Source organism: Caenorhabditis briggsae (assembly GCF_000004555.2).
Source record: "Caenorhabditis briggsae complete genome, chrIV, whole genome shotgun sequence".
NCBI classification, from domain to species: domain Eukaryota; kingdom Metazoa; phylum Nematoda; class Chromadorea; order Rhabditida; family Rhabditidae; genus Caenorhabditis; species Caenorhabditis briggsae.
This window is the reverse complement of record NC_013487.2, coordinates 7,741,705-7,756,770: the sequence shown is the minus strand read 5'-3', so window position 1 is coordinate 7,756,770 and position 15,066 is coordinate 7,741,705. Positions and strand designations below refer to the sequence as shown.

Sequence of the window (15,066 nt, the reverse complement as noted above, 5' to 3'; positions counted from 1 at the left end):
TTTCCCTCTTTCCCTCATTATATCGTACCGATTACGAGTTAGAAAAATTGAAATGAATAGGTGCCCCTCTCTCCAAATAATCTCTCTTATTGTTTCTCCTTTCCCCAAATCCACCTCATTCAATTTGTACGAGTTTAGATTTCCGATTGTGTTCCCCTTCTCTTTCCCCTCCATCCCAACTCGACCATCCCTTATCAATTGTAGATGATCGTCCTTTTACTGGTTTGCTTTTCCCTTATTTGACTCTTCTTTCATACTTCTCCTCATCTTACCAAAAAACAATCAACTGCTCCCTTCTCTCAAAATGCTCAATATTCCCATTCTAGATGGTTGGTGGGCAATATCAGCTCACAGAGTTCTTTTCGCGTAACTCAACTTGCATATTTTCCATCAGTCTCTAGTATCTTATTATATCCCAAAAAATTTTCTTGATCAAAACAGTGGCCTTTCTCCTCGATTTCACTATGAACTGTTTTCAGAAACTGTCTCTCTTTCCCCCTTTTTCTTTCAATTCAACATAATATCTCTTTCTACATTTTCTCATATTTTTTGAATTACAACTGTCTCCCGATCCCCCCTGTCCAAATCATTTTTACGCAGTATCTGCTTATGTTTATAGTCCTCATTTTCCAAATTTATTTTGATGATGTTCAACAACAATTCGTGGTGCTTTTTTTTGTTTTATCAGTTATGATTACATATGACATTGTTTAATAATATTTGTATTTGAATAAAACAATTTGAATTAATTCGCTTATATAGGATAAAATAACGTCCATCTAGAATCGACAGAAAGTTAGTGCGAAAAAAATTCGAGTTGTTCAAGAAGGGACACGGCAACGGCACGGTAGGGCACGACATCTGAGAGCTAGGAGCACGGCTGCGGTGTTCGAGGCCACTCGGAGCAGGGCACGGTGCCTTAGATTGGCAACAATTCTAGTTTTTGGAATCCAGAATGGTCCCATGCTCTAGATGCTGCCAGCAAAATGTTCATTGTCAGCTGCAATTTTCGAACTTTTTTTTTTGAAGAAAAATGTCAAACGTGGTTTGTCCACGAGAATTTTTAGGTCTTGTCCACCCAAAGAGCAAAATGGAATCACTTTCCAAATCATCCAAAATGAATGGTGGATTTCTCGATTGGATCGACACCCGAATTCATGATAAGAAACACTTTACTGCTCGCTATTTGGCTCATTTATCTGAAATATCTGGAATGCAATCGGACACAATTGCCAAGGTTCTCGGCACTGTTTTATTCCTAATTTTGACTTTTTGTGATCAGGTAGATATCAAATGAAACGGTTCAGATAATTCCTTGAACCAATCTTCAGGCTCACTTCTTTGCCAACTCGATTCTTATTGGAGTCCCACTGCTTCTTGTTTTCTATTATCCAGAAGAGAAACCGGCTGATGAATCATTGTACATCTACTTTCCAACTTTCGGGGGAATTACACTTTTCGATAAAAATCTAGAAAATATTCCATGTTATTATGTGTTCAAATTGGTTCTGTTTCTGTTGTTCTACGTTCCACCATACTCTCTGAACAAACGTATTTTTGAGCTCCTCAGTAAGGATGTAGGAGTAGAAAATACGATCCAAAATGGTTCTAGTCAGAAGCACTCAGTTCAGAAACTAACAGAAAAATCTACGAAAACAGCGGTTTCAAGAAAACCAACTTCCAAAAGTGTGAGTATATGTCATTGTGAAAAAGCACCAAATTGAAAATTCAGGTGATGACTGATGTGACTCAGCTCACAGCCACCCCATCTCCCCTCTATGTTCAATCGATTCCGAAGAATTCAGATGTAAAAGTTACAATAATTGAGGAATATTATCGAGAAGAAGAACTACTTTCTCCAAATGGAACAGTTATTGATCGTGTTGTCAGTGGACCATTTCGGAAGGAAACGACAAGAATCGAAAACAAAAACAACAAGAATATTCAGTAAAACTTTTTTCCCTTTTTGTATTTGAAGCTAATCTCACAGCAAACATTCAATTATTATTTTCCTTCATTTCGCAATAAAGTTATCGGAATCTGTTTTTGTATAATCGAAAAAAAAAATCAGAAAAGCAGCTTTTCTCAGCTGATTTTTAGAGTCTGAAAATCCAAATGGAAATGTGAAGCTTAAAGAGGGATGAAATCTGGATTAGGCGAGGGAGGGTGGAACATACACCATCCACTTTCAACAGGAAATTCATTCGTTCGATTTGTTGGACAACTGAAAATGTCGACTCATGAAGACTACTATTCCAGTTTCAAAATGAAGAGAAATATTGAAATTTCTGTGGTGCGGCCTACTGGTACTGCGGTGAGTGTTTAGATTTCATTTGAATATTGGCAATTAGTGAATGCGGGTCAGTAGATCCCAATGAACATTTTGTTAAACGAGGAAGTGAAGGTGGCAAACTAAAGCCGGCTGGATAACTCTGAAATCTCCACGTGTCACAACACCTGACTCATTGGGAATCAGAGAGCGTTAGGCTTCTGTAGTTGGGGAAGAAGTTGCCCACATTTACCGAGATGCTCAGACAACTCGTATTCTAACCTCTCTAACGTGTGTGAAAGAGAATAAGTCGATTCGTTCCCAGTAATCTTAAACGGGTCGTCAAATCAAGACCCCATATATGTTAGTGTTAGAAGTCATTCATATCCATGAGACATCTTTTCCATTTCATCCACCTTTCCTATCTCCAAAAACAACCACAAATCGCTCAAATCTGGGTGCACATAAATCCGCTCAAATCGCGATCAGTATGCCCAAATCTACGACGATAAGTTTAACACCTCCCCACTCTTCACATCTCCCTCAATTTCGGAATTTTTCATCCGGCTTCTCACCGCACTCTATTATATTGCTTCCTTGCTTCATCACCACGTCTTTTCTGCCGAATTCCAGTTTCTGGTTATTTTCTAATAGAACCAGAAATAATAGAGAAGTGAGCTGTCTCCAGGTTGAATTCATTCTTCGAGTTCTCGGCATGGTACTTCAACGGAAGGCTTGCACCACTTCTGACCTTCCTCTTTTGTTAGCGGGTATTCTTTGTTTTTCTCCAAAAAAAATTAAAATTTGAGAGCTACTGGTAGAAGAAAATAAAATATGAAGAAGAATCTAATCAATATCATGTAACAGTTTTTTGCATTTTTCAGAAGATGTTGGAAGATCTATTGTACGAAGTGCTCCCAGTAGTTGGTTTTGCTATGATTGCATGTACAGCTCTTGTGATGATCGTGATGAGAAAAAATACAAAGGATGCATTGATTTTCTGTCTTTTCTTTGCAGTTTCAGGTAAGCGGGAATCAACTATAAATCGGTTCCCAACCACGAAACATTTCAGATCTTTTATCAGGAATTGGAACTTTGATTGATGGATTCTACGGAGTAATGATTACAATTTATGGGAATACTGTTGAGGTAAGAAACATGAATATATTACTTCTATAACATTTCCTTCCAGACAATTTCCCCATTCGATTGTTTGACTCGTGCTGTAAATATTCCAATATTTCTTATCACTGATTATCTTCATATTCTTCTTCTTTCCGCATTTTCCATCGACCGTCTGATTCAGATTATGTTTCCAGTGTCATATGGAAAAATCTATCCGTATTTCCTAAACTGGAAGCTTTTCATGCTTTTGTTATTTGCATCTGCCGGTCTATCCGTACCAGGATTAGCTTTCCCATTAGAGGTGAATAATTATTTCGGTTAAAATTATCCCCATTCGGCGTTCTTTCTTGAAGAATAAGTTTTTAAATTTTTTAGAGTTTTCTTTTAGTAGTTAGCTCGCAACTCGATTATGCAATACAAATATTTTTGATAAGTTCTGTAAAACCGCAAAAATATGAACCTTCCAGTCTCGTTTCAACACTTCTGTCCGCGTAATGAGCCAGTGTCGATTTGATGAAGTCGTTGGTGAGGAATACTACCTGAAACATATCCTAACTGTACAATGGGGACCGATTGTGTGCATTGGAGCGCTTTCTCTGACTATTATTTTGTATTGCATCCGACAGACAAAACACAAATGGAGCTACAACTGGTCAGAGGAGACAAGCACCACTAAACAGCTTTTTGGAACAATATTTATCCGTTGTTTTCTATCCGGGCTATCCGTACATGTTCCACTTCTTTTGATTGCTCGTACTACAGAGGGACATGAATTAATTGCAATCAAGGATCATATTATTCGAGTATCCTATTGGATTATTGTCATTATTTTCCAACCACTTTGGCATGTTCTCATTCTCAATGCCTTCCAATCTAATGTCTATTCTCTTTTCAACCGATATTCAGCCAATACAGAGAGAAAATGGCAGAGTGCAAGTGATTAACTCATATTAACAAAGATATTATTCTTTTTTTTCTCCAGATGATCCACCAGAAGACGTTCCGGCTCATTTGGATAGACATGGCTCGCCCAATCCATTTGGATCTTGGTATTCGATGACAGGAAACATCACTGGAGAAGCTGGAGTACCCGTTGGAAATGAGCGATCTGTCAGCTTCTACTATCAAGATTAAGCGAATACTGGTCTATTGATTTTTTGAAACAAACCGTCCGGTGCATTCAATTATTTCGTTCCCAGTCCTCCTGATAAAAGCATTTTTCTATCTTCCACGCATTTTGATCTTCTTTAATCTGAAACTTCTCTTGTATTTTTTGAAATACATAAAATAATGTTTTCTTTGCTTTCCGAAATCCTTTGCACATGTTCTTTACACATTAACCAAAATACCAGTTGAGCGGGGGCATCAGAGCTCTCTTAAACTCCCTCTGTCGGTAAGAAGATATTAAGAATCTCAAGAAGGTGTTGACGTTAGTATTCGACCTGGATATTCATGATAACATTGAGGAGAGAATATGTTTGACCTGTTGACTGGACAGATAAAAAGAGCAAAGACAGAGCTTGATAAACATACAGAAAACGAACTGATGGATCGCGCGATGAAAAAAATGAGGGAGGAGAAATGCCTGAATCTCAAACAAAGTCAAACAAAATACTCAATGATGTCACTTGGGTAGTAGAGGGCAGGGATAAGGGGAGGTATGGGATGGTAACTTTACCGAAGAGTCTAGTTTTATCATAAAGTTTAAAGTTTATCGCACTTTTTACCCTGATTTGATATGATCAATTAAACATGTTAAAATAATCTTGACATTGATAAGTGAAGCAACATCCAGAATCTATTACTTGACAGAATCTAAATCACAGAACGAGTAAATATTGAAAAAAAAACTTCTGCATTTATCGACAGTCTCTTTCGCATTAATGTACTCATTTTTTGCTCGGAAATTCGCGTCAGCTCGAAATAAAAATCTACTTTTTAGCTTGGAAAAAAGTGTTCACTTGGAAAAAAAACTGACAGTTCAAAAATAAGAGGCATCTGAAATTTTCATCCTAAGCTGGAGATAATCAAATTGAGCAAAATTAAAAATTGGCTTATTGAGTCTTCAAGAGCCTTACAATAGTTGAACTCTATCCCCAAAAACCGTTCCATGCTCTATTTCTCTGTCTCTCTTCTACAGAAAAACAAGTCGTTACATTGATTAGCCGTGTCTAGGCGGGTGCGAGGTTTTGCGCAAGAATCTCCTGCGCGGGAGCCCACCGGAGAGACACAAAAAGTTTGCTCAAGCTCTCCAAAATCGTTTGGCTTTTCATCATCCTCACTACACCTTACATCGTACGCATCGCTAGATTCCCTGTTCCTACTTTTTCTTTAACTTCTTCAAGTTTTTTGAATTTTTAACGCTTTCAGTCTACCATATTTTTCTTCGATTTCCGAAGCTCTGTTTTTTGGGAAAAGGAGTTAGAAGGGTTAGATGAATACGAAGAAGAACTTCCCAAGAACGACACCTGTAAGAGAGCAATAAAGAGAAAAAGAGAATGGAGAAAATGGAGAAACGAAGATGACGGCGACCAACACCAGATGTTGGAATTGGCTGTGCACTTCGCAGAGAGCAGGGGCTCCGTCCCGATGTTTCATCCCGGGAACGAATCCCCCAGTATCCAGAAGATTCCTTTCATTTTATCATAGATTTTTAGAAATATTTGACATCTCACTGGTCTAGGACTGAAAGTTCCATTTTGGTTCTGAAATGATTAGCATTAGGAACTTTTTCTAACAATCGACCTAAGCCCGAATGATTCTAATATTGAAACTTCAAACATTTTCACAGTGATTTCCAAATTTTCTGCAAAGTGATTCCGAAGTTCGGACTCCGTACATTGTGACAAACACCCAAAAATAGTGTAGATCAACGATGGACAACCTCCCTCTTACAGACTTCTTGATGTTCTATCCGTTCATGTTTATTTGCTCTGTCTCTGTTTTTTCCGTCGTAATCATTTTTTTCTTACCCTTCACTCTATTACTTTTCAGGCATGTCCTCGAAGAAACGGTACGGAACATATGGCCGAGCAATAACATCTCCAGCCCTTCTTTCGTCTTCCGTCGGTTGGACTCGTCCTGATGCCACGTCACAAATCGATCGTTTGAGGTCTCAAGCAACATCGGTGATCAGTCCTCCACCACATGAATACGCTGTTCCACATGCATTTGGAGGTGGAAGTAGTAATGGAACCCTTGCATCAAGACCACCGGCGGATCCGAAACAACCACAAAGAAGTCGGGCGGAACGGTTGAGACACCGAATCAGTGAGAGAAGAACGAATGCCTATAGTTAGTTTTCAAAAATTGTTTGATGTTGATTACTGTAACTTTCAGTGATCCCTCCATCGAGTACGGGAAGAGATACAGCAATAGATGCATTGATGAACAAATATCTGAACAAATCGAAAGAAAATTTAGAAGATGGAAGGAAAAGTAGAGAAAGTAAGGATAGAAAATTTCTGAAAACAAAAACAGGACTATTGAAAAAATATGTTCAAGGTTCGCGAGCCCAGGAATTGTTAGCTAGAACGAATCGAGAGACATCTCCAACTATTGATTCGCTGATGAAAAGATACGGTAACAACAATGCATCAGCACATCGGATCAAAGATTCAACTACCGTATCCAGGAGAGAATCCATGGAGAATACTGAAAACGAAAATTCTAAGTGAGTAATTTTCAAAATATGAACTCAAATCAAGAACAAATATTTCAGATCACTGGAAAACAAATCTTGCAAAGAAGCACGATTGAGTGGCAGTGATGTTAGAATTAAGTGGGAGGTGAAACCGAAATTTATATTTTTATGCAAATTCCCAATAACAAAAAATCCAAAATTTTAGGTAACAAATCAGGAGGTCAAACCAACATCTTCTGTGAAAAGATTCAGTATTACCATTGATCCATCAGGCAAGTGATTCTCCAATTCCACGTCATTGTAAACAAAAGATAGACTGCCTAGTGAAACAAGCTTCTCTCCTTTGTTTTCTCTACGCATTAATTTGCGTGCACCTAGAAGAAAAAGTTGTACCCTCTGGTTGTTAATATGTGATCACACTTTATCACCCATCTCTTTTTATTGACCAGACTGTGATTCAATTTTCTTCCTCCACCCTGTTTCAGCCGTCTCTTATCTTTAGCTGTACATCAGAGCACGATTTACAAAGCCCGTCTCGTCGTCGGGATTTCCAATGCATCGAATTCTCTCCGTCTCTCTGATTCTAATAGTATTTTTCCTCATACTTCGGGGGTGTCACCTGTGCTGTTCAGAAGGGACCTTTTTGATGAAAGAGAGAAAGAGAATGAAAAAGTTTGAGATGATGAAGAAGAACCCACTCCTTCTTTTTTCTTCTTCTCGCCCCTTCAGCAGCAATCGAAACATTTGCAGATCCGAGAGAGAAATAGAGAAAGAATAAAGAGACGGAGAGAGGTTTGATCAATTAAGAGATGATAGCCTACACCGTTTTTTCTGCTTCCTTGCGGCTCTTCTTCTTCTTTCCTCTTGAATCCTTTTTTTGTCTCGAGAACATTGATTTGTTCTTGTGTCCTCAGTCCATCTCAAAACATCCATCCAATCATTTTTCTTATCTTCGCTTTCTTGATTTACTCATATCCTCAAAATTTGTTCAGCACTTGAATAGCGTGAAACTTATAATAGAGGGACCCCAAACCTTTAATTTCGAGACAATTTTCCCCGATTCTTGTAAAAAGTATAACAAAGTTTTTAACGGATAAATTGTTCATCATAACATCACAAATATCAGTTGATACCTATTTTTTATCAGTTGACACTTATTTGTTATGTTGCATAGGAGCCAACAAAAATTAGCTCAAAATTGACAGTGTGAGGTCCCTCTTTTACAGGTTTGACGGTAATATCTAATGTTTCGAATTATCTGTTAATGTTGCGGAAGGAATGGCCCTGCCATTTCTTCCTCAACTTTTAGTAAATATACATTCGGTATTATTCAAGGTGTCAACCACATCGGCGGCTTAATCATTTTATGTTATCTACGATCTGATCAATCGTCGCTATATAAGCTGAAGAAACCAACGAAAAGATGTCTACATTCGTTCCATTCCAATCGGCTCAAGTCTACGAAGAACGACTCAAAGGCAGCTCGACCACCGAGGGACAAGGATGGGTACGGATGGACCACGAGGACAACTCGGAAGAAGATAAAGCTCCATTCGGGAGTCAGCCGATAACTCTTTTGTGTTTAATAATTAGTTAAAATTAAACGGCTTAATGTTGTTCTCATCTGAAACTAGATAAATTTATGCTCTCTTGCTCATCCGTACGGTTAGGGGCTCACCACCCAATATGCCGTCACGATATGGTGCATCGACCGGGAACCATCTGAAATCGTCAGTACGGTAAAGGACCCCGGTGGGGCAAGAGCAGCTATCTAGTCAGTGAGACAACAAGTTCATTCGGAACAGATGAAATAGTTCGTTCGGAACTTTCGTGGATAGCAATGGTCTGGTGTGGGGTCGTCAGGATGGCGATGTGGCAACACACTAGAAGTCGATCGGAAACAACACCTAAGGAACCACCACCAAATCGTCTCTGGAAGAAAAAAAATAAAATTCGTCGCAATCGCTAGTCGTTGGAGTCTGGGAGCACCTACAAATCACGCAACTGGGAGACGGAATCGTCTAAGTCAAGTTGCGGTGGACACCGAGTCATGATGTCAGTATGTGGAACTGTGGAACCATCCGTCGTGGATATCTCGCAACCTGAAGCGTCCAGGTCTGCAACTTGCCTTCGCACTCGTAAATGTGTAATCGCCGTGATTGTGTCGGAATGCTCGTCTCATGACTCAACATCTTGAAGATAGAAGATTTTTGCCAACAAAGGACACTTTCGTGAAGGTCGTTCATTTGGAACAGATCGAAAGCTTATGTCTATTCGAGACATCGAAAACATGAAGATGCGTTGTGGGATCGACTCAAGAAGCAATAAAGAATTATCCCGATATGACTGTTCGAGCTAAAGCAAAATTGCCATGTGGGCACTCGCTGTCGAGACGGCATTTGGGTAGTGAACCCCTGTCCGTCTCGGAAACCAGAAAGACAGTTAAACAAAGAAAGAAAAAAAAACATTTCAACACTCAAACTTTATTAAAACGAGCTTTTAGAAGGACACGATTTGGCGGTTTTGTCGGCAGCTTGCTCCTTAGCCATCTTATATCTTTTGAATGGATGAGACGGCGGCTTTCTTGCAATATACAGAGAACTGATCTTATTCCTTCACATAAACTTCACATCAACCGTTCCACGTAGCAAATACGATTCGTTATAAGATTTAGGTAACATAAGGAGACGGTCACGTAACTTGGAAATCCATACAAACTTATTCCTTCAGATAGCTCGTAGAACAAAGCAAGAGATGTTGAATATTATTTTAGATATCCTCAGATAGGCTAGAGAAATTCCACAGTTTGGAATTATTCTTACAACTTAAGATGTGCTTACAATTAAAGAATACAATAATGCCAATAGCATAAAGTTGTGGAAGTAATGTACGATACATTACTTCCGCAACACTCGCTTAGAAACCGCAGACGTTCGGTCTTGAGAAACCGAAATCTGACGGTACTTATGAACTTATGAAGAAAATCTCCAAAGTTCATCATTTCGGCCCCCGAGTGTTGCGGAAGGAATGGCCCTGCCATTTCTTCCTCAACTTTTAGTAAATATACATTCGGTATTATTCAAGGTGTCAACCACATCGGCGGCTTAATCATTTATCTTATCTACGATCTGATCAATCGTCGCTATATAAGCTGAAGAAACCAACGAAAAGATGTCTACATTCGTTCCATTCCAATCGGCTCAAGTCTACGAAGAACGACTCAACGGCAGCTCGACCACCGAGGGACAAGGATGGGTACGGATGGACCACGAGGACAACTCGGAAGAAGATAAAGCTCCATTCGGGAGTCAGCCGATAACTCTTTTGTGTTTAATAAATTAGTTAAAATTAAACGGCTTAATGTTGTTCTCATCTGAAACTAGATAAATTTATGCTCTCTTGCTCATCCGTACGGTTAGGGGCTCACCACCCAATATGCCGTCACGACAGTTAATATCCTCAGTTGACCTAGTCAAAGTTAATTGTTATCATATATCTGAACTATTTTTTGTTTGTTATCATATATCTGAACTATTTCATCTGATCATTCAGAATTCTACTCTTGCAAATCTGAACTTGAAATTAAGAAAACTATTGAATTTTAAAAACTTTTATAATTCAAAATCCGTACTTTCTGAAACATTTGAAAAATATAAGAGTTTCTGACTTATTGAAATGGTATTGCATTCCTCAGAAATAGTTTTCTAGACATTGACAAATGCGTTCTTTATAAAATCTGAAACTGATTCATGCTCTGCTGCTGAACACATTTTCTCGTTCTGCTGCCGGTCATCTCTGTAGGCCTTTTAATAACACTGGATAAATTATTTTGTTCATGATCAGGTTACCATTCGAAGTATAAACCTTCAGAACCCAGCTCTTACTGAAAAAGTTCCTTGTTGTGTTCTTCACCAGTTTCGAATCACCAATACTCGTTAGACTATGTTTTATAGACTTTTCCAGTGTAAAACCACACTACCTCCAACGATTTTTTGTCGATTTTCCGGAAAACATATATTTCAAAACATTTCCACAATCTTACACCCATCATCTTTGAAGTTTTCTTCTCTTTTCTCCCTCATTGACGCATGTCTTTTCTCCCCGCAAATCGTCCATTGTGATTCATAAACTCTAAGATCTTCTACTTTTTCTCTAGATCTACCGAGACGTTCTTTTTTCATCCGAACTCAATTCAAGCATAAATTTCTACACTTTTTGTTCCTATTTTTCTTATATCTCCCGTCACTTTGGCACACCTGGATACTTGATACAAGTGCGTGGTGATGGCATAGAGCAATCGTGTTTGCCTACTGGGAAAAAAAAGAGAGAAAAAGAGAGCGAAGAAAGTTTTCACGCAGAAGAGACGGATAGTGAGATTGAGTCGAGTTCCTCTCTTAACCTAGAGGCCGGTTCCTGTGTTTTAGATACTCGATCTCTGTTTCTTCAATTCGATTCGTTCCGCTTTTATCTCTTACTCTCTGTATGAGATGTTTAGTTAGTTACCATCAATCCATCAGAAACACTTTACACATTTTCATTCTTTTATTCATGATCCCAGATTCAAAGGGGGTCTGAATTCAGTCTTAATAAAACTAATTTTTGAGCTCATCTTCACATTCACTATAAAAAAATAATATTGCCTATGCTATCTTTTGGAAAAAAATAGTGGAAAGGAAATTTTGAAACTTGTTCTGAAAGACTAGGAAATTTTACTTTGAATTCAATTATCTCGAAATATATGAAAGATAACGTCTACTGTTAAAAAGTTTATCCCCAACTTTTCATCAATCGGCAATTTCTTGCTATCTCTTATTTGAATTAAGATAATTGAGCTCAAAGCAAAATCATAGGATCGCGTTCTATTAGAGTGTTTACGGTATCTCTTTTAGCGGGTTCTTTCAAATTTCGTACTTGCAGAGTTACTTCTGAAAGCTCCAACGAATACAATAGTTGAAGTCAGCTTCAAAATTTTTGCAAACAAAAAAAAACAGATACGGACTATTCAAATTTTTAGATAAGACCGACCTCGTTCTATACTAAAAATTTTCTTTTTTCTCATTTTGCTTAGACCCCAATTTTCATACTGGTCAGCTTTATGTACACGAAAACTTTTCTGATATCTCATGGCTCTTCTACCACCAATTCCCGAATCCCCGAAGTTTTTAGAAAATTCCATATGATAAAAGATCGACACGGGATTCCTCCAGACACCCGACCACTAAAAAATTTCAAAATATCAGTGTGATGAGAAGGGGACCTGCTCATCCTCCATCCCAGCAGTAGTTAGTCATATCTTTCGTTCTGTTCATCGATGTCTGACCCATTGCCCTATACACTCTCTAAACTCTCCTCTATCTCCACACTCCATCCAATTTCTTCGGGATCGTGAGAAGCTCCCTTCCCGTCGTTTCTTGCTCCCGCGTCCCATCCTATCTGGATATCGATTTCCACCTCACACAGAACTTGTTGTTCCTCGACGACTCGACAATCAGATGACTACTCATGACATCATCTACTCAGAGCACCCACTTTCACTTTTTCCTCACTCTTTCAATAGCCCTATTCCTGCTGACTGTAACGTGTGAGACTCGCTCATAGAATATTATTGTATCGGTGGTGTCCATGTTTATACATAATACCAAGTTGTACAATTTTTTGTTTAAAAAAAGAGAGGGAGAAGTGACCGGATGTTTTTCGTTTTATACTTTTTGATTTGATTTCTCCTGTAATTTTTCATTCGGCATATATTCTTCCTTTTTCCAGGAGGACGAATGCCCGTCGGTAATTCGGGATCTCGATCGGGTCGTCTGGCACGTATCAGCCAATCCAATATTCGACCGTTTGGATCAAATGGCGGTGGAGCTACGAACAGTTATGGACCTGGTAAGTTGTTTCTTCGGAAGAAAAAATCCATTCTTTTTGTCTCTGTGTGTGAGATATAGAAGAAAGAGAGAGCAGGGTGAGAATTGAGTGTAATACGAAACACTTAGTCCTCAAAAACTCAAAGGGACCCCATCCCCGAAACTCCTGTGCGGGAGAGATAAATCAATGACTGCGAGAGCACAATAAGAAGAAGAAGAAGAAGATACGAGTAGAAAAGACAGAAGAAGAAGAAGAAGACAGTTGTTCGTGTCCAGTGGTTTCCGCCCTCAAAATGATTGTTAAAGAAGAGTTTGTAGGTGGGATGGAAGATGAAAGAGTACGAAGAATAGAAAAAGAAAATGACTTGGATATACAGGAAGCATATGGAAGAGAAAGTTCAGGTTAACTTGGTCAGATGAAAACAACACAATTACTTCTGAAAATAGACCGCAGACAGGAATGCATTTTTAGTAAAGAAATGTAAACATCAACTGGATGACGTTTCTTAAATTTTTTGGAACTTCTGTTTCGTAACTTTGAGAGCCTAAAAAATTAAATTTGTCAATTCACCATATTTCCTCTAATAGAAGCTCCCATTCAGGGCGTCAACTTTGAGCTCAATTTTTTTGATTCCTGTGAAAGATATCAAAATTTCGTCAATTGATAAAATATTGGTGATATTATGATAAACATTTTATCAGTTTGCAGTTTTCTGATATCTTCCACAGGTATTTAGATAACTGAGCTCAAAGTTGACGGTTAGGATGGGCTCCTTTGTAAACACGGTATTAGGAAGTCTCATGAAGTAGCGAGGCGTATGTTTTCAAAAAAATTACTGAAGTTTGTTACTTTTTTGGAAGTTTGTTACTTTTTCGCATCAGAAGTATATGGCACCTCAAATTCTGTAATTTTTCATTCATGTAGAATTTGAAATTTGTTTATTGGTATCTGGGTGACTGAAATTGTGCACGTACCTACTTCTGAATTCTGAATTTCCAATCTGTTGACTATTGACCAAAAAGAAAAAAAAAATGACAAATCGTTCCACCTGAATCGGACTCCAGACCCACAATTCTCCCCTTTTTTCTTCTTGGACCCAAACTGAAAAAGGTCGTTTTGGTCATTGTTCTTTCTCAGTTTTCTTCTTCATTCCAGACACATGTGACTCGTGACTCTAATTTGTGACATATATCTTGAAGTCGTTTGAAGAAGCCAACTTTTTTGCGCTTTTTCACCCATCCCAGAGTCGTCATTTTTTCTCGAGTTGGGAGCAAGAACTCCCTGGAGAAGACGGTTGCTGAGGGAAAGGAAAAAAGGCCATTTTATTGTCAACTCTCTTGTGTTGCTCTCTTCGCACTGCCAAAAATGATGAGAGATGCTCTTCTCTGGAGCAAAGAAGTTTCTTCTTCGGACCGACGACAAACTGACACCCACCCAAAAAACTGGGGAGGAAAAAATGCGGAAACCGGAAAACCCAGAAGGCAAAAAAGTTTATGACTCAAGAAGAATTTAACAAAACTCCCAAAAACCGAGTCAACACCGTTATGAACTATATCTCCTTTACTCTTTTCCGAACACTTCGTTCCTTCAAAAAGATTGCTCTAGGGTGACTAGCTCATCCATCACTTCATCCGTCATTTTTTGGAACGAAATTTTCAGTATCTTTTCTTGCAACCACCAACTTTTTTTCTCGCTGACATGGAATGACTCCCAAGTGTTACCCTCGAAAAAAATCGAGACCTATATGGTTGGATAGAGCGTAATAAGTTATTTTAGATTCCAAGCGGAATAGTTGGTAAAATATTTCTTTTGGGAGTTATGGTCCAAAAAGTACCAAAAAATGCCTAAATTTTCAAAAAATCATAACTTTGTCAGTTTATGTCCGTTTGTTGAAATTTAAAAAACAGTATATAGACAATTAATTGAACACTTGAGAATAAATTTTTTAAATTTTTTTCCTATTGATTGGATTATTGATTTTTTGAAAAAATCAAAAAATTTTTCAATATCTCAAAAATCCTAGGTTAACTTTTTTCTCATTATGGGGAAATCATGCTCACACAAGTTATGCCAAAAAATATCGATTTTTGGCACTTGGCTTCTTTGAATTCGTTGGCCGGTATGGTGAGGGGCATACTTGTTTTTGTGATTTTTACTTGCGTATGGT

General features: G+C 38.3%; 5 protein-coding genes across 5 annotated transcripts; all 5 read left to right on the top strand.

Moving 5' to 3' along the window:
* Window positions 1-52: 52 nt before the first annotated feature.
* CBG26346 lies at window positions 53-208 on the top strand (the record flags this gene model as incomplete). The annotated part of the gene is made up of 1 exon (XM_045235525.1): window positions 53-208. The coding sequence occupies one exon, from the start codon at window positions 53-55 to the stop codon at window positions 206-208; it is 156 nt and encodes a 51-aa protein (XP_045098514.1).
* Window positions 209-1,033: 825 nt separating this feature from the next.
* CBG05860 lies at window positions 1,034-1,951 on the top strand (the record flags this gene model as incomplete). Its single annotated transcript, XM_002633108.2, has 3 exons — window positions 1,034-1,282; window positions 1,332-1,688; window positions 1,733-1,951. The coding sequence occupies 3 exons, from the start codon at window positions 1,034-1,036 to the stop codon at window positions 1,949-1,951; spliced, it is 825 nt and encodes a 274-aa protein (XP_002633154.2).
* Window positions 1,952-2,984: 1,033 nt separating this feature from the next.
* On the top strand, window positions 2,985-4,528 carry Cbr-srtx-1 (the record flags this gene model as incomplete). The annotated part of the gene is made up of 6 exons (XM_002633109.2): window positions 2,985-2,987; window positions 3,094-3,292; window positions 3,342-3,418; window positions 3,462-3,695; window positions 3,862-4,330; window positions 4,377-4,528. 6 exons carry the CDS (start codon window positions 2,985-2,987, stop codon window positions 4,526-4,528), a joined length of 1,134 nt encoding a protein of 377 aa, XP_002633155.2.
* A 1,862-nt stretch (window positions 4,529-6,390) lies between these two features.
* Window positions 6,391-7,317, top strand: CBG05862 (the record flags this gene model as incomplete). Its single annotated transcript, XM_045235524.1, has 4 exons — window positions 6,391-6,688; window positions 6,734-7,067; window positions 7,116-7,182; window positions 7,243-7,317. 4 exons carry the CDS (start codon window positions 6,391-6,393, stop codon window positions 7,315-7,317), a joined length of 774 nt encoding a protein of 257 aa, XP_045093137.1.
* Window positions 7,318-8,460: 1,143 nt separating this feature from the next.
* CBG05863 lies at window positions 8,461-14,396 on the top strand (the record flags this gene model as incomplete). Its single annotated transcript, XM_045235523.1, has 7 exons — window positions 8,461-8,617; window positions 9,360-9,532; window positions 10,908-10,971; window positions 11,204-11,454; window positions 12,278-12,616; window positions 12,801-12,920; window positions 14,109-14,396. The coding sequence occupies 7 exons, from the start codon at window positions 8,461-8,463 to the stop codon at window positions 14,394-14,396; spliced, it is 1,392 nt and encodes a 463-aa protein (XP_045093136.1).
* Between the last annotated feature and the right edge of the window lie 670 nt (window positions 14,397-15,066).